The 19,054-nt window shown below is 42.7% G+C and overlaps 3 protein-coding genes across 3 annotated transcripts in view; all 3 read right to left on the bottom strand. All coding sequences in view use genetic code 11, as the record gives it.

The window, feature by feature from the left end:
- Positions 1-283: 283 nt before the first annotated feature.
- On the bottom strand, positions 284-2,768 carry EGR_10208 (hypothetical protein; the record flags this gene model as incomplete). Its single annotated transcript, XM_024499457.1, has 3 exons — positions 284-589; positions 1,490-1,693; positions 2,718-2,768. 3 exons carry the CDS (start codon positions 2,766-2,768, stop codon positions 284-286), a joined length of 561 nt encoding a protein of 186 aa, XP_024346122.1.
- A 1,191-nt stretch (positions 2,769-3,959) lies between these two features.
- Positions 3,960-17,695, bottom strand: EGR_10207 (Zinc finger protein; the record flags this gene model as incomplete). Its single annotated transcript, XM_024499456.1, is given in 17 exon segments — positions 3,960-4,021; positions 4,844-4,930; positions 5,033-5,119; positions 5,218-5,304; positions 5,589-5,672; positions 6,847-6,933; positions 7,173-7,223; positions 10,463-10,590; positions 10,655-10,797; positions 11,593-11,676; positions 12,411-12,577; positions 12,592-12,770; positions 15,539-15,645; positions 15,711-15,922; positions 17,207-17,480; positions 17,572-17,620; positions 17,652-17,695. 17 exon segments carry the CDS (start codon positions 17,693-17,695, stop codon positions 3,960-3,962), a joined length of 1,932 nt encoding a protein of 643 aa, XP_024346121.1.
- Positions 17,696-18,452: 757 nt separating this feature from the next.
- Positions 18,453-19,054, bottom strand: part of EGR_10206 (hypothetical protein) — a gene marked incomplete at both ends in the record, with an annotated part of 5,138 nt that continues 4,536 nt past the window's right edge. The window contains one exon of the mRNA XM_024499455.1: positions 18,453-18,581. Coding sequence (XP_024346120.1) covers positions 18,453-18,581 — 129 coding nt within the window. The remainder of the gene's footprint in view (positions 18,582-19,054) is intronic.

Raw genomic sequence — 19,054 nt, 5'->3', positions numbered from 1 at the left:
TCTATGCTTTAAGGTATATGTGTAAGTTTACCGTGGAATAAGCCAAAGTTATGCAAGCTCCTCCGCTACCAGTGTGGAATGTGACGGTGCTGAACGGAACCTGTTGTTGAACCAGGCGACTTGACTTTCTGCTTCTCCCATGGAATATATTCTATCCACCCAAAATTCATTTAAACCACAATGATATGAATTGATCGTACAAGTAGATCTTATTGTTGGAACCCTCTAATCAACCTGCTCCCCCATTTTCCAGTCACTTTCGAGGCAACGATAGTCACTCATGTCACCGTGACGATTGTAGACGTCGAAAGGATGGCAAGAGGGAAGGCGAAGGAAAAGGTGGACAAGGGAGAAGTTCATCCGCGGCGCCACCATCGAAGAAGGTGGGAATGGTTTTCAAAGCGGCTGCTGCGCCACCGGTGTTGACGCTACCATCACTACCCTCAGGTTTTATTTGTGCGAAACCGCGCAGATCTAGTGCAGAGGAGACAAAGGCCGCCCCACAGTGCTTAACTGAAGGTCTTACTCGGCCCACTGCCATGCTCTTTGGTGACGAATACTGGTCGAGTGCCCTATCCTTTCTTCTAGCCTGTATATGGACGCGTTTGTGCAGTGCATGCGTAGTTGCGGGCCAGAATCTCTCTGCCCGAGTCTTTATTTCTTAGTAGTCGGTGGGAGAAACACTGGGCTGAAATAGAACTGGTGGTTGGGTCATGGGAAGCTTGACAGCTTTTGGTCTTCTTTCTTCCATTAATTGAGTGACAGTCAGTAAAAACTGAACTCCTGCAGAATCGACTTCGGCGGGTATTTTGTTTCTCCCGACTCCGCAGTATATGTATGCATTGGCCTGATACAATTAAACGTTTACCTAGCAAGGAGCTGGGTGTGTGAGAAGCCCACATAAACAACCGGGTTGAACCACCGATAACAGGTCCTCTTTCTGTGAGGAAAAGTAGGCGTTTCACGTACGTCCCCGTGACACGGCCGATGTTGGTTCGCCTAGTCACTTACGATGGCTGATCAAGAACGAGCCCCCGGGATGGGGCGAATGAAGTCCAAGAGCGTTGGCCAAACCAGGATGAATGCTTCGCAATAAGGTTCTTCATGTCCCAATACATACTCAACTACGTAAATCTTTCACAATTCTACTGCATGTGTATTGTGCTGCTGATCTGGCCGCACCGGAATCCAAGATAGATTGCCGTGGACGTCCTTCCAGTTTGCCTGGAGCTAGCAAGAATGAGTTAAAACCGTTTGAAGCAAATAGAACGGGGAAAGAAGGAGGCTCGTTAAATTTGGAGGTATGACGCAGGGAGCCTCAACACGAGGGCTTTAGATTTGGTCGCCTTTTGCGGTTCCGTGGGCAACTCCTGACGCTTCTTCGTTGCAAGCTCTACCAACGCACTAAGAAGCTTGGTATTCATCCCGAGAGGTTTGGCTATAGTTGGTGGGCGAACCACGTTTCTAAACTGGACTGTTATCCACCCACCGACCCGGGTTGAAAGTGAGCCGCGAAAGCTGCGTTCCGCCAGTAGAGGCTCTTTGCATACTCCTGGTCGTCTTCTCCCACTTTTTTGTAGGGATGGGAAAACTGTCTGGCAAGTGTCTGCCCTTCTTGGGCGATGGTGAATTGGGCTGAGATAGTATAGCGTTCTTCCAGCTCGATGTCCGGGATATAATTCTTGGGGGGTTTCTACGTTGCACCAAAGCCGTCCCGAATTTTGTGGTAGGCATCTTGTCCATCCATCAAGACAGTAAAGTCGTGACAGCCCATTCATCACCGAAAAAAAGTGTTAACGACATATATAATGTCTTATTCGAAGCCGCACCTATACCCGTGAACAATCTAGACGATCCCGGCTCACAGCTTGCACGTGTCACCGACAACGAGAGGAAAGAACCTCGTGAGTTACTAGTTAAGAACACGAATACATTTTCGCAGCAAGGCAGGAAGTTGTCAAAATAAGCATCGCTAAACTTACGATAGGTACCAGTGAGGCTAGGCCGATCTGACTGCCACCCAGAAATACACCTCTCCTCTGCTGGAAGAGGTAAACCGTCTTGTCGAAGTAATGGTCAGAGGCAAGGTCATAAAGCCATCAAAATTGCCATGAGCCACATATATCACGCTAGTTAAAAAAGGCGGGCGTCTTCGACTGTGGATCGGCCACAGGAAGCTGAACGTGATATCACAGTGGGATGCTTTCCCACCACTCCACATAAATGATTCATTGGACTCCCCACATGGGTCAAAGAGGTTAGCAACGCTAGGATTATAATCAGGTTACTGACAAGTAAAAATGTCAGCAGTGAAGGGAGAGAACAGGCTCTACGGTCTCTGTAGCCCATCCGTCACTTTCCAAATCCTCATACAAACCGCGCAATTTGGACTACCTGCATAACATTTCACAATACAGTTTGATGACATTGGCGTCTTTGGTAGGGATATTTGAGAGCATAACGCCAGTCTGGGATTGGTGGTGGACATTCTACTAGACTGAGATCTGACCCTGAATACAAAGAAGTGCCGGAACTTGCAACGTTTGGTCAACCTTCTGAGATAAATTGTCTCGTCCGATGAGAGGGCATTTACCGAAATCTGGGCAATGCAAGTGGAAACCTGGCCAACATCAACCGATCAGATGGAACTTTGTAGTTTCCCAGTTCTGGCAAGTTAATGTAGGCGTCTGGTTAAAGACTGCCACGATCACACGCACTTTGCAAAACTTGACAGGAAAGTAGACAAAGAATTCCAACTGGAAGAGCATGGCAAACCGTGTGAAGAATTGAAGCGAATGATCTGTTTTGCACGGATTCTAGCACTATCGAATTTCGAACAAGTGCTCCACCATTCGCACTGGATACTGACGCCGGTGGAGCAGCCCTGAGCGGTGTACCTTCACGAAAAAACGTGTCATCGCCTACGAGAGCTTCAAAATTAACTATAAAATGAGATGTATATGCGCAACGCAAGCTCGAACTGTTTGGTGCTTCCACAATGGTTAGATATTTCAGACACTACCTAATAGCGGGGAGACTCATAGTGAGAATGGATTATCAGGCGCTAACATGGCTGAATCAGCCTTCCTTTGCCTCAACGAATAAAACAGCTGAAGAAAGCCCACAATCTTATTCCGGTGCTTCACAAATGACTTAATGTCAGTCCTTCCGCCAATGTTCTTCAACAAATCACTTCCAGGAGAGATTAAAAATACATTTTTTTCATGTGATTATTAGCATTATAACTCCCACTGGCTGGTCTGCGACTGTTTGCTTATGCAAATTGGTCCTGCTACCCAGGAAGCAGCGAATGATGTACACTTAACAACAGAAAACTGACATTTGCACTCACTCCGCTTTATCGGAATTTCATGAGGTAATCTCCCTCCTCAATACAGCGTTGCAGCTATTGTTGCCGATGCATCAACATCGGCTGAAAGTTATAGCTCGTTCGAGGAATACTCAGACTTCTTATGTCCTTTATACCAAAACTTTGATGCAATTTTGTTGCCTTCTGGAAAATAATAAATGCAGAAATGCTAAAATCTGCCCAATTTGACGTCGTAAATCATAAAAAAATTATACCAGTGAAGAATATATTAGCACAATCACATTTTAATTAAAATGGGTTCATTTGTTAACAAGTAATGGGAAACCCAAATTTCAGTCACTAGTTTTAGTTTGTTGATGCAGATGCTTTATAAAATTGATCAAATCCACATCGTGTATGAAATAACCACTTAAAAACAAAGCATATGCTGATTAAGTAAGGCAAATAGTTTTAAAACACCATGCAGCATCTAGGCCTTACGTATCGCATGATTTGCTAGAAAAGGGGGTTAAAGATGCATAAGATGGTCTTTGTTTGCAAAGTACAAGTACTTCCATCAGCAGGGAATCGGCTTTCATGATATGACGCAGCAGATGTTGCATGCGCATTAGTTGGTAGCTTGATTGGCCTACTTATGACCTGGAAAATCCATTTCCCGTGACAAAGAATGCTGGTATTTGCATTTGCGTTCTGTAAAGAAAATAGGTTAGTTAACTAAATTAACGAGCATTTGCATTTAACCAAGAAAATTATTGACGTGGTTTGTTTTGTTACGCACAAAAAACAATAAGAATGCGACCGATGCTGGGGAATCAGTAACTGAGCATACAATGGGCCGTAAAATTTATAAAATTTTAACGATACTACTGAAATGATAGCAGTAGCAACAAATGAGAATTTGGCAGTTTTCTTAAAAAAGACCTTATAAATTGCTCTTATGAAAACACATTTTTTGTTTGCAGGCCACAACAATTTCCCCCTTGCTAATTTGCTCTAGAGAAGATTCAATACTTTGTAAAACACCGCTGATTCCAAAGTGGGAAAAATGAATTCTTGAAACGCTTGCATCTGACAATTTGATCATACAATATGCGTATTATAAAATGGCAAAGATGTGCTTTTGGTACAGACCCATTAACAACTAATGCGCGACCATGTAAACTGACAAATTATGAAAATGAAATATTTTGAGAAACTCTTCTTCCTAAGATAATTGCAAATGCAGTAAAATTTCAATGAATATGGCAAAAGACTTTTTGTTTGATATCAAACAACAAAAGTGCACAAATAGTTATAAATGTCGCCTAGAAATTAATTAAGCAACTTCCACTAAGAGCAGTGATACGTCTTTAAAGCGCTCCGATATAACAAGTACTAATATCAACCCTGGGAGGTGAATTGTCCCCTCTTCAGAAAAAGTATAGCAAAGCAGGAAAAGGTTACAGTGCCGTTGAATGTTAGGAAGAGCATAACCAAAAATAAGGGATATCATTTGAGAACTAGACAACTCACTCTCATGAACCCCAAAAGTGTGTCTGTTTAAATGGATTCGCAGTGAGAAGAACTTGCCGTAATTCAGGCAAGTAAATGGCTTCTCCTCTAAAAGTAGTGTTAAAGTAGTAAAAATGAAACGCATTTGTTTATCGGAAGACACATGTTTTAAAGTTGACCAATCTCGCATTACTAAACTACTTAACCTACTCTCATGCACCTCCGAAATGTGTCTGTTTAAAGTGCCCCGATGCGAGGAGGACTTTTTGCACTGCTGGTAAGTGGATGGCCTCCTCTCTAAAAGTAAAGCAGAAGAAATACAAAGTAAAATAGCCATACGCAAATACGTATTTAAAGGGTGATCAAGACTAGCACGTAAAAATGATTGGACTCACTCTCATGAAACGCAGAAATGTGTTTGTTCACATCACACTGACGGGAAAAGAATTTTCCGCAATGCTGGCAAATAAACGGTCTCTTCTCTAAAAAATGATAGAAACAAACAGAATTTTCTCAAAAAGTTTCAAAGCAATTCATTAAGTACCAATAATTACTAAATTGGCCATAAATATCATCCAGGAATGACTTAAATTAATGTTTTGGACTTTCAAAACGCAGCGATTTAAAGAGCTAAGACTCGAAAGTGTTTCTCTTTTGCATTGCTAGTACCTAAACACCCTCCAACTAGAAAAAATAACAAAAAAAAATCTTACTCAATAAGGATATGCGAATAGTCGCTAATATACTTCGTAATTGGTCGACTTACTCTCATGGACGTCCGAAACGTGGCGGTTCAAAACGCTGCGCTGCAAAAACGTTTGTTTGCAATATTGACACTTAAACGACCTCCCTTATAGAAAGAAGCAAATACGATATTTCGACATAAGCTTATAAACGGCCAAAAATGTCCAATAAAAATGCCTCTGCTAAAAATTTATCCTCCATAATCTGTGGAAATAGGTGAACAAATTTTTCGTCAAGGCAATTGTCCGTCAGAACATACTTTTGCCGAGCGCATGCAGAGGGACCACCGGTTGCAGTGCAAGTTACAGTACAAATGCAATACAGACATTTGACTTTTTCTTACTCTGTGGACTCCCAATGGCATATTTTGAGATGTAGCACATGACTCCTTACGCATTCTAGTTAAGGTAGCGTGGCTGATTTTGCAAAGCATGATCAACTGCTGACAACACCCTACCCTAATAAACAATCTTCGTGGCCATTGTCAAACTTGATCTCTTCAAAAATGGATTGCCGCATTTACAGTAGATTAGTAGGTTTTGGTTTGCACACATGAAGTGCTTTGTGTCTACGATCCACAAGGACTACTTTAAAAATGGCACAAACAAGTGGCTCCCATCTCTAGTTTTGATTTATGGTTGTGTTAATGGCACAATCAGCAGCTCTTACCGTCAAAAAGGCTAAAAATATCCCAAATATGGAAGCAGAATGGAATCGGTTGTTCGGCAAATCAACTAATCATGGGTACGAGTGTTAATGAAGCATAATGCAATGATATCGGCTTGATCTAACGAATCCTGCATCACTTAGTTGCTTTCTCACTTAATATATTAAGCAACTCCAGTGTTATGTGATGCTTTTAACTTGGTCAAAGTAAAGCATTCCTTAAGCGTGTGCTTCAACTATTAGCGCTCTTTGAGAACCTCCTTTCTAAATAGTACCTTCCCACATTCACTCACCTTGCATAAAGTGGACTGCAGGCGAACAATTCATAAATTTTGGATCCACATAACCAGCAGCCTACGGAGCCACAACAGGTTTGCATAGGTAGGTGTACTTTTGTATTATGCAGCATAGATAATGCCAAACGCGAGATGTGTACATGAAATTTCTTGTTCACAAACCCGAATTCAGTTTGTCATTATGCTACACTTACACATAAAAAACATCTATGTAACATAAGGTAATAGGGGTCAACCTTCTTGTCACACGAGTGCACAATGTACAAGGGCGTAGGTCATGTCTTTTGTTCAATGCAGAAATGAATAATGGAAACTTACTTTGATGAGAAATCTCTCTGTGCCGTGATAGATACGAACGTTGGGAAAAGGACTTTCCACATCTACGACATTGGTACGGGTCCTCATCTAGCAAATTGCAAATGCATCAATTATCTGAAGAAATGATCGTATTCCCAGTCAGATTTTACCGAATAAGTACGCTAGCAAAGCATTTAAGGGGTCAAACTAAAATGACCATTTCCTAGAGTATACTGCACCCGATCACACAGACGCAAATACACTTAGAACTGGAGTTCAAAGAGGTAAATAACATTAAATTGCAGAGAAATAAACAAGTAAAGTACGGATGTGAAAGTGGAACTGACATATTCCGTGCGTAGGTGGTGCGTTAGGAGCGCGCGCCATCGTGCAAGCATCTTAATAAAGAGGCTGCACTCCGCTATGCATTCAAACAAAATCAAGCAAACTTGTTTTTTTCGCAACTAACTTCGTAATGATAAGTGTTAACACCTAAAAAGTAGCTTTGTGAAAGATTTAACCTTTATCTTAACTCTTGAGTAAAGTACCCCTACATGCGAATTCGTCAAATGAGCTTTGTTCGAAGTCATCACATAGCACTGCAGACATCAAAGTGGTCAATTCCCCATTCCTTTACATCGGGGCTATATCAACAACTCACTGCTTGGCCCACCAGTGAGGTCGTCGCTAAGGCATCCACCACCACACCACCTCAAGATTACAATAATGCTTCCTCAAAAGCGCGATTAGGGGTATTGTTACAGGTAGTCTCACATTGTCACTCAGCTGATTTTCCGAAATATTTGTACGTAGAAGCCAGACCACAGTTTCCAATATTGTGCTATTTAGTAAGCAAGGTAGAACAATTCGACAAATGCGTACAGCAGGCGAGGAGAAGACAACTGAGCTTTCGTCGGTTCCCACTCCAATTGCAGTCTACAAGTTAAAAGATGGAAGATGTCAGGCGTTATATCAACTGCGATAATCTAGCCGCCCAACATATTGTAAAATAAGGAGCTACTATATAGAGTCCCGAGACTTCCCTGAAGACGAAAGAAGGCACGATACTCGGGCAGACTATACATACTCCGCACAGGGAAGTTATTTGGGCTACTGGCATGGCCCGAAGGTCAGCCCACCCGGCGTGGTATAAAGGCCAAGTCAAAAGTGGCTCCTCGCCAATACCTAGAGATAAACAACCACCGCACTACAGCTACACACGCACCATCTTCAGCACCAAAATGACCGACTGGGGGAGAATAGAGTTAGCAAACAGTTGGAAAGATAAAAATGTCACCTATCAGCACTACTTAAGAAAAAGCAATGCATAGCAAGACTTGATTTAAACTGCCAAACTTACTTTACAGATTCATTCGATAATGCTGACCTTCATTACTGTTGCTTTCAGGGCGCACCGCTGTGACCACTGACACTGGAATTTCACCTTAGTTTGATTTGAACTTTCTGCCAGACCCGTTGAAGTCCTTTTTGCATTTATTTGTAATAAGACAGAAGGTGATCATTCGCTCGTGTTAGGTGAGTAGGCACAAACCGATAAGTTTAAGAAAGGGCTGTGGTTTGCAATACACCAATTCTTTGGGTGCACAACTATGGGAAAAGTAGTGCTCTGCTTGCTTTTGAAAATTCCAACATCATCCGGTGGTATGAGTCCCACAGGATCTGCCTTTTTCTTGGCCAATGAAAGCGTATTAGTAGTGGAACGACTACGTAGACGTGGGGAGCGAACAATGACGGGCCACATCTAGACTAGTGAAAGGAGTTGGGATGAGGGCAAGGATCCATAGTGGTTGTAAGGGCAATTGGTTCCAGTAGTGGACGTATCCCAACAGAAACCAATTCAGTGGCAGATCCCAAGATCGTGACCGACAATCTCCACCACAAATACATCAGTTCTCAAATCCCCTTATCATCCCTTACAAGAGTCCGAAAATGGGAAATAAGGCATAAATATTGAGTCCAGTTTAAACTGTAAAAAACCGAGGCGCATAGATACAGGCACACATTTAAATTGAGCCATAAAAAGGAGACGAAGATTGCAGGGAATCCAAAAATAATTCAAGGGGAAATGGGGTCAAGGCGAATCGAGGTGGCGCATCCTCCCTCCACTCGAAGCGCCTCGTTCATCGTTTCGCAAATATCACGTCCAGTTGCGGTGATGGCCACTGGGAAGGACATAAGAAAAGGAACAGAACGGAAATAATAGCAGCTATGAAAGCCGAGTAGTCGGGACAGGTGAATGGATGGGTTTGGAAGAAAGTTGGATGTGGCACTCACAAGGTCACCAGCTCCAATACGGAGACAGCCAGCTGACTACACTGACAGTGACACGAACAGTTTCAACTTAAGGAAGCTGCAACCATGCGAGGCGAGAAGGGCGTATCCGAGTTTCGGCTGTTAACACTCACGAAAAGATAAAATGATGACGGATGTAGCCGTGGCGCGACATAGAAGAAAGGACTAAGTTAGGATTTTCACCATATGGGAATCGGAGCATTCGTTTAGAAAGGCGGGCACAAGAGATCGAGCAAATATTTCAACCGAATTGAAGGGAAGGCAGAAGTAACGATATGACCTTAGGCAAACTCACTGGATTTTGATTGAGCAGTGTGATCGTACATCCTAATGTCAACGCATTCAGCGGTAAGGTAGCTGTCACATGACTGTAGAACGTATCAGACAGCTTTCCGTACTTTGTGAAGTACATGACTGCATCTCTCTTGCCAAATCAAGGACCCGCCCCTTTGTGAATCGATGGCTCATCAATGGGAGGACGTCTGCTATCAGTAACCGGTTCCGTGGAGATTGATAATAGAAAGAACACCGAAATCTCTTACACTGCTTGACAGCTATTTCAGTCACAAGTCATGGGCTATGATCATTAGGTGAAGTGGGACCTGCACTGACGAAGTTAAAATTGTTTTTATAAATTTTTGGGTCAAGTCAAGTATAATACGACCTATCACCTCTCAAGAAGCTGAGACTAGACCAGATAAGACGCGTAATTCCAACCCAAGTTCAAATTAAGCCGCGAATAAATTAAATTCAAACAATGAATGCAAGTGGTGTGACAGATGGGCGTCAGCACCCAAGAGATATCCCATCAACAGTTTAATGCCAAAGCAGTGGATGGATGAGCCCTAGAGATACGTGAATGAAGGTAATCGGGATGGATGGTGGAACAGACGATGTGAATAGACAGCCTATAGATTGACGGACGGTAAATTGACTTATATGCTCAAGAAGGATAAATGATAAAGCCTGAATAAATGGATGCTTAAATGGATAGATGAGGGATGCTTGAACAAAAAGGTGGACAGGCAAATTCCTAGCTAAATAGAAAAATTTACAATGGTCCAGTACCTCTACTAACGGCAGAAGCAGCCTTCGTATGATAGGAAAGAGCCAACATCTCTAGCTCCCTAGTTATTGTATTCTTCACCAAAATCCACAGCCTTAAGCTCTCCATATATCCCAGGAAACACTTCGCGCACCTCCCATTCTCTAATTACAATCATCTTCAACGATTGCATTTCTTTCATTGAGGACGCCAGTATCCCCACCCTCTTCTCCAACCCTGTCTTTAAAACCGATGGCGATGTAGTTAAGCTCGGAATACTTGCTGGCCTCCCTCGCATGGTCTCGTCTATCCCGCCATTGCCATCATCACCCATAGTGACGGTACTGGTGGCAGCTGCAGTTGCAATCTGGGGATCCACGACCCAACGCCTGAGTGTTAAGCGCCACCTGTGTCACCCACCGAAGGTGGGCCTCGAGGCTGACCACATGGACATCCATGACATCTACCTACGCCATCAACTCCTTCTGACGGGCCAAAAATTGCCGGCACCGGTATCCAACTAGCATGAAAGAAGTGAGGAGTTCAAAAGAACACTCATTGCAGTACAGATGTTTTGTTGTTCGAATAATGGCACTGACACTAACGCTACCAAGCTAACCAATTAAATTGTTGTTTAAAAGCTAGAAAGGTACTGACTATCCACCCCACATCCATTATACGACACGATCCAATACCAATGGCTACGGTTGAAATGAGAAGAAAAGGAGAAATAAGGTACTTGATTAAACATCAAAGCATAGATTCGGCGAACAATGCTGAGTGTCCCTGACCCATCTTAGACTTGTCATTAATTTAAAAAAAGGCAGAATGTATTCACAATTGCAATGGCAGAAGAGAGCTTGAAATTCACAAACGGCTGATCTCAAGAGATTGGAAATAAAGTTGACTGATTACTTCAGCCACAGTCCACATCCACAACACCAAAACCTTGAATAACCTATGAGAGTGCACGATATAAAAAGAGAAAACCTCCCAATCGACCCTGACAAACTTAACAAGCGTTAAGAACTACAGAATGATCACTGATAGTCACCGATGGTGATTATTCAGGGAGAACCAAAGTACAAGTCCCGCAAAGTAGGCAACGATTGATCGACGAGTGAAAGATGGCGGATTTGGAGACCTGACCTTTGTAAAAAACCATCTGCTATCATTCATACTGATCCCAAGGTAATTATGAGATTCTAATGTATAAAGAACAGATATTGATAATGAGATTATACTGAGGTCGCGAGGACAACACAAAAAAGGATTGAGAAAAGAGCGGGAGGAAATAGAACCAGTATTCAGTGGATTATCAGTCGCTACCAAGATTACTCCACTTTGACAGAATTCGACGCAAATAACGCGTAAGAAAAAGGATCCAAAGAGTGGGAAAAAAGGCCCACTTTACTGGTTGCAAGCTTCCATTCAGGCGCTTCGAGGAGAGTTGAGTGCTCCTGGATCACCCCTTCTGTCTCCATTTCGTGCGCCTACGAGAAAGGAGGAATAAATGTTGTGTACACTCACCACTGACCCTCTCTGCCTAATGCACACTCACCTTGACCCCAACCACCCCACTCAAATGGACCTCCAAAGAAGTGGGCTTACTTTGAAGGCGCTGAAGATGTCATGGCGACTTCCAGTTTCGCTGACAGGCTGGATGCATATTCAGCGTTTTAACTGGCGGTGTCTGCAAATGGGACGAGGGCATCAGCAGATCCAAAATACTAGATAACCGGATCGGAGTCGACTGGATTTGTAGCAATTACTCAGATCTATGACATATCACCCCCCACCAGCATCAAAAAAATATCAACAGCTATAGATTTCAACGCAGTGCTTGACCAATAAGGATAGCATGCAAGCAAACGTTGTGGACTTTAGACGCAAGTGGATTAATTACACGAGTAATCATAACTAAGGCGATCTCAAAACAGGCAACTAATCCAAGACTATTGTCAGAACCTTTAAAACAAAGTCCACCAAATAGATGGTTCAGAAGGATCGATGCATTACCGTGTAGATAAAAAGTGAACTGTTGGGCAGACGTTTGACACCGTAATTAATGCTCAAATGAATAAATAATAATGAGGCAGAGAACAGAGAAGCACAATTGCATGGATAGCTAGAGAGGCACGGGATAGGTGAGCTTTTTGGTATGATGAGCAGGTAAATGGGAGACAGATAAAAAACAAATAAAGGACGGCAACTCAGTCGCCTTTACTTCCAACTTCACAGCGTTTGCTCGGGCCCATTTAAGGCTCTGCTCCACTTCTGCGAACTCCACCGCCTTGACCGCCGATGCAGTCTGAATGGTGACAGCTGATTCAATACGCCTGTGGTAGGCTGCCTCCAGCTCCTCCGACACCTGCACGTGCGTAGCCTGCAGTGCTGCATTAGAAGACGTGAATCCTCCACCACTGACGCTTCGTCAACTTCCAGCGGCATGCTCGGTGCCTGTAAAAGCGTCTGCACCTCCGCTGCAGCTGTCGTTGATGTTGGTTGCTGTGGTGTGGAAAAGGCAGCTGCTCGAATAACATGCATTACAAGCCAGACTTTCTCTAATCCTCCGCCAATCTCACTTCTACTTCAAATCTATCAGCAACATCAAGTCAGTTTCACCATTACTTCAGGGCTTGTTTGGAGAAGTCAAACATAAGTAAACAGGCTAATAAATGGACGTAAAACTAGATAGGAGATGGATGGAAGGATAATTGACCGGATTATGATTTAGTTTTGGTCTTTTCGTTAACTGACGATGTTTTCCCCACATAGTAATTTGTGAGACAATTAGGCACCAAAAAAATCCATACGGGTTGGGGATGAATTAGGATGGATGAACTGTTGGGTAGATTTTGCTTTTGAATAGAACCCTCAGAAGTGACATATTTGTCACAGCGTATTCTACAGCATTGTTAATTCCAATGAAGCAATGGAACAGACAACTCCAAACATTAAGACGGTTCAGAATGTCCATCATAGAAACAAGTTTTTTCTCTGAACCGAAAGTCCCCACATTGGATTTTAATTCACATAACTCAGTAGCGAGATTGGATGATATTCCTATTTAAGCATCAAATTATTAAAAATGACGCAGTGACAAGATAAGAGTTGGAGAGGGAGCGAGGACATCTGGGTTATATGCAGCTCTATTTCATGGGGAGGAGTGGTAACATCTGCCAGTGCAGTCTCTGAATGTACAAAGTCTTGTGGCAAAATTGACGATAAACCGTTCACCAACTAGAAAAAGTTGTGCAAGAACGTTTGCCGCTTCACACCTATACGAAGCTACCTCATGAAATCAAGTGGATGGGTTAATTAGACACCACCACCACCAGCGCTACTACCATTTTACAACCAATCAAACAGATAAATTCACACAACTTTCGCAGTGATATGCATGAAGAAACCACAACAAAAAGTTCTTCAAAGACCCACTATTTGTTGAAGTAATCAACATTTCAATCAGCGATCTAAAGTCCTCTCAATAAAACGCAAGCTTGGTACAAATTTCACCTTGCCTCCTCCACTTTGTCCCCTTGTAGTTTTTAATCCGTCTATTCTATTATATTCCTCAGCCAATCGTCGAACACCAAGAAGTAGGAGTTGAAAAAGTAGTACCAAAGGAATAGGGCGATTAAGAATGAGGGGAGGTAAATGCGTCAAGTGCGTTATGATGGCCTCTCCCGGGTAGGTACTGTAGTCATGAAAAGTGGGATTTTATGTTGGCTTTTAAGCACAGCATTTTCCTTAGACTGATTTGTTCAAATTTGCCATCTTAAAGAAGTTCATTCTAAGCACCTCTTGTTTGTATCAAATTCCATCGAGTAGACAGATCTCAGTCATCATTGATGCTGATGATGTCAGCAATTCATCACGACCAATTGCGTATACGATCCATCACGCACCATACGCACAAGGCAGTCTTTTAGACATGGATTGATGTGTTCTTCACACTTGTGAAGCCACCCGTGTGTGGACAGTTTTGGGATAGCTGGTAATAACATATTAATTCGCCTAGCAAACGTGGCAACACAAGTCACTTCTAATCAAACTATTCACAGGGTGTTCTCCCAGTCAGTTGCTTGGTTAACAAAGCACCCTACACGCAGGTGAAGGAAGTGAAGGGACAACAACCAATTGTTGAATGACCACTCACGTCTTGACATATTGGTCACGAATGAGATCAGCCAAAAGAGATCAAAATAGGGGATCTTCCTAAACTTAATGTCCTTTAAAGTGACAACATCATCAAAATCAAACTGCTTAAACTATTCGACTAAAAGCGATACGTTTTACTACTGATAACCGCATTTTTTTCCCAACTACTATACCGAAGACTTGGCAAAGTTAGCTTTTGCTTCATACCTAGAACTGAGTTAAAACCCGTTCGTAAAGTATGTAAGTTTGGATCACATTGGTTTCATCTAATATGTATAAAAATTCAAAGCTAAAGAACAGGAGAGAGTACCACATCGACACCGACGTATGCGTTTACACGCCCCTATAAGTAGCAACAAGTGAGTTCAGCGAGTTCCATCGGAAACCCCGCGAACTCTTTCGAGCATCTTGTATTTCCCAACACCCTAAGCTTTGGTAGCATTACATGTGCAGGATGGGAGGACATTATTAAACTTGAACAATTCAAACGAAGAAAGCTAGTGGATAAACCGTATTCAGTAATTTTCAGTGAAACAGATCATATTGTAACCATGACGTAAAATTGGGACGACTAACACTCTCGGAGGAATACCTCCGAGAAGTGAGAAGCCCAGACAATTAATCCAAAGATGAGGAGTTACACAACGTCACCCGATCAGGCTGTCTAAACACGGGCTCCTTGTAGACTATAATGTAAGCTACTCAACGCTTAGACAACAGTCCCGATATTTTGAAACCTTGGCAAATAAGTAGAATCATCGTAAAGCAGTGACTTATCTAGGCGTTGATCTTTTAGGTATTTCGCCAGATTTTAGGACGCATAGCATTAGCAAAAGGAAATTTGAAGCCATATCTAAGCAGCAGTCAAATGGTTAGAATCCTCAGCATTCTTCGATTAATTTGATAAGAGAATAAAAATTAATATTTAGGTTAAGTTAAAATGACTACTGATCGACCAGAGAAACCGAATTAAATCCAATTGACAGTTATTATTGGCAGACAGGGGACTTCCATTTTGGACAAACCAGGAGTCCTAAACTCCTACTACTATTCCATTCTACAAGGTATCAAAGAACAGCAAGATCTACATATGTGTCAGATCCCACATTTTCCGAGCCCACTCGGCTATGCAGCCTCCAGTGTCTGGGCTTCCGACATCACGCCAATGAACAGCGTCACCAAATCTATAACACTAGCGAGGAAGCAGTGGTAGTGGCAGAATCATCAGCTGTAGCGCCCTCATTTTCAGGTGCAGCCTTGACCGACCGCTCATCAACGATGTCTTGGGTCCGTACCACCTAAAACGGAAAGAGTACACAGAGTTGGCGTGGTTACAATAGTGAATGTAGTGATATAGACGCACAGTGAGGGAGACGCGATCAAAAATGCGGTGGTCTACGCGAGCACTGAGTGTAATACCGTGGTAGGTGGGGGCGAAGGTGGAGGGAAAACCGTTGGCAATCTCAGGATGACGATCGTGGTGATGGTACTGCAGCAGGAGGCTGAAGGTGGGATTGTCGTGTGGGTCTAACACTGGGGCGTCGGCCACTACCTTTGCCGCATTGCGTTCCATGTCTGTAAGGAACGAGGGTTACAGCGAAGCGGAGATAAATGGTTAAGAGTGCGAATTGGTTGAGAGGTAGCTAAGTTGGTAAAAGTAATTTACGAAGGAGAGAAGAGTCGTCCAAAACGTCAAGCCATGTATAACAACTGAAAGCCAAACAAAAAACATTTGAAAACTGGGCATAATAAAGGAGTCGATATGTGCATACAAAACGCATTACACAGACACTTTGCTGAACTCAAAACAGGCTGGCCCAGCACTCTTACTTAACTTCCTCACTGTGTACCAGTCAGAAACAGGGCTCCTTATTTTATTCCTCGTAGTAGAAGCTGTAGCCAAATGGACGTCAAAAGCACTCCAGATCGCCCATATCAGCTTATGAACCACCAAGTTTGTTTTTAGCAAACTCACAAAGCCAAATTTCAGCTTCGCACTGACTACCCATGCTTACTAAGAGGGGCGTTTTGTGGTTTCTGACTGATAGACCTTGTAGCCACCCCTACCTCGGAGTAATAACTGATGCTACACTGCAAGAACAACCGTTTCCATAGAAGGTATCTACTTAATGTACATACCAACTAATGCCTCCATTTAAAAAAAAATTTTGAAAGATTACGAAACGCCAGGTGTTAGTGACAGGCCTGCTAGAATCCAATGAAGACACAGGGAGGAAATTAAAAGGTCATGATATGGGATTCGCTGTGATGGTGCTCCACAGAAGAAAAGATAGGCCAACAAGGTTTGAGGGAAACACCATGATTGCGTGATTTATCAGCTCGCTTTTGGTTCAGTAAAAGAAATACTAACCACCTCGAAACGCGTCCGAACGACCAATTCGCATAACACGCTAGCAAGAGGGATAATTCGCTTACAGATCATGACTTCACACATCCCAGTTCTGACATGTTCATCGCAGCCCAGATACTTTACTGTTCTATTAGGTCAGCAATGGTAGCCCACCAAAATAAATAATTAATTTGGTTCTCGAAAATAAGTGCATTCGCCCACTGAAAAGAAGCTCCTGCGTCTATATCATTGCTTTTCACCCAAAATAATGCATTTGCAACGCCGAAAATCAGCCAATCACAACGAATCAAAAAAGAACAAATCAGGACATTAAATATGTAACATTGGTAGAGAAGGTAAAGCACTCGCTGTAACTCTTATTAGGCGGCAGAACCACCAAGACCTCATCTACGCCCGCGGCAGAGAAAAAGAGAGGAGGGATCGGTTTTGTGATTCCTGAGGTCGCACCAAGGACTCAACCTTTTCAGCAATCGCCTCTACGCGCATACTTGTCGCCCCTAGACTGTGATACACTGTCACGTGAAAAGAGCACTGAATGAACCGCATGTTGTCGAAATGGGCGTAAAGGTTCCTGATGAAAGTGTAGACTCCTTTGCCGCTTGAACGACTGTAATGTACGGAGAAGATGTTCTCCTCATCCTCTATAACAGAGAAACGGCGAGCAAAAATCTTTCCTGGAAGCGAAGAAATCACGTCTTTAAGCGGAAAGGCTTTCAGCTGTGCCGTCAGCATAGCTATTTCTGTTCCAACATTGACGGGACGCTGTCAGAGAGTTGACGTTTCCCTAAAAAGACGAAACCTCGCATGAAAAGGCATGAGTGAAGTTACAAGGTGGGAAAAAGTATAGACTTACACTTTTAGCATTTTGGAGTTTTGAAGATACATATTCAATGATTTCACATCTACTTTCAGATCTTCGCTGAGATGACTTACATTTCCGAAGACTCCGAGTTGACATAAAATACTTGTCTCTCCATCCTATAAAAAAAATGAATGAGATGTGCCAAAACAAATTTACCACCTTTACAGACTCAAACTTCATCCAGCTATTGAAAGCAGAACGCAAATGGTCATTCCCATTTTTAATTGGAGCCAGCATCTTCCAATCAGCAAACGAGATCCCACGAAGCGCTATCTAGTGAGCAGACCTTCACATTCAACTGCTCTACTAACCGATGAAACACATTCTCAAGTTCAGAGATGCGCTAAAGGCCTAGTGAACCATATTATGCAACTGCTGGATTATTTGTCAAGCTCCTCTGGTACATTCATTCGCACTTGTAGAATGAAAAAGTGAACCAGAAGATCTCTCGTATAAATTGTGTGGTCCTCTGAACAAAATAAGTTAAAGAGCCTCAGCAGTTACATCTTATTCGTATGGAACAGCTCGAGTGTCCTGCAGTGGTAAAACCTGTCAATTCAAAAGGCGTATTCTGGCCCGCAAATGAAAAACTTGTAACGAATGGGAAAAAGCGCGATTCCTCACCTCTCGTCACAACTTGAAAAAGAACGAAAGCCGTTAGGATCAGCAGACGCCAACCGATAGTAAAAAAAACAAGCCTCAAACCAAGTGAACGCAATCGACGTCAGCACTTAACGGAGTTTGCCAATGAAATTCGAGAATTCTAACGCAGGCATTGCAAAGACAATGAACCAAGCCTACCTCAAAATCGCTAGCCAAATTTTCATGCTAATTGATGCCGTCCAATATATAAATGTAAATAATGCGGCAATTCATTCAACAAATATCCACACCCCTGGACCCATTACTACAAAATACGAACCAAGCCCAGGGACAATGCTCGCGCCAAAGCCTAACTCTTCATACATGCCGCCAAAGACACCCATAAATTTTTCGTCATGCTAAAAAAAACCGCATTTTATCACAAAAATTGCTTTCATTATTAGACTTCAAAATTATCACCCTAAAAATACGTATGTTAAGTAGGCGCAGAAGCAACTAAACAGTTCTGGTGTATGCATGATCCGTTGCAGGCGACATGGAAATCAAATTTAGGCGCCTTATTTTCTGTTTTGAAAAGTCTACGTTATTAATGAATCTCATTGAGCTAAACCCATAGCTAAGGTTTTCTCTCAGATCTCTCCCATTATGGAAAGTTGTAACGACTCCGGTATTACCTGAAGTAACAAGAACGTAAGGCATTTTGGCAGAGCATGCATTACCAACGTTAAGATAACCTCAAACATTACTAGCGTGAATTGATGTCCATTCCGCGGAGCAATGCCATAGTCCACGGAGAGTAAAGAGCTTGCCTACCTGAGCATACAGCTAACCAAATTGTCAAACCCCTACAACTTACACCTGGCACAAAAAC

This window comes from Echinococcus granulosus (assembly GCF_000524195.1).
Source record: "Echinococcus granulosus chromosome Unknown EG_S00199, whole genome shotgun sequence".
In the NCBI taxonomy this organism is placed as follows: Eukaryota; Metazoa; Platyhelminthes; class Cestoda; order Cyclophyllidea; family Taeniidae; genus Echinococcus; species Echinococcus granulosus.
Note: the sequence above shows the minus strand (reverse complement) of the source record. Positions and strands in the feature narration are given on the sequence as shown.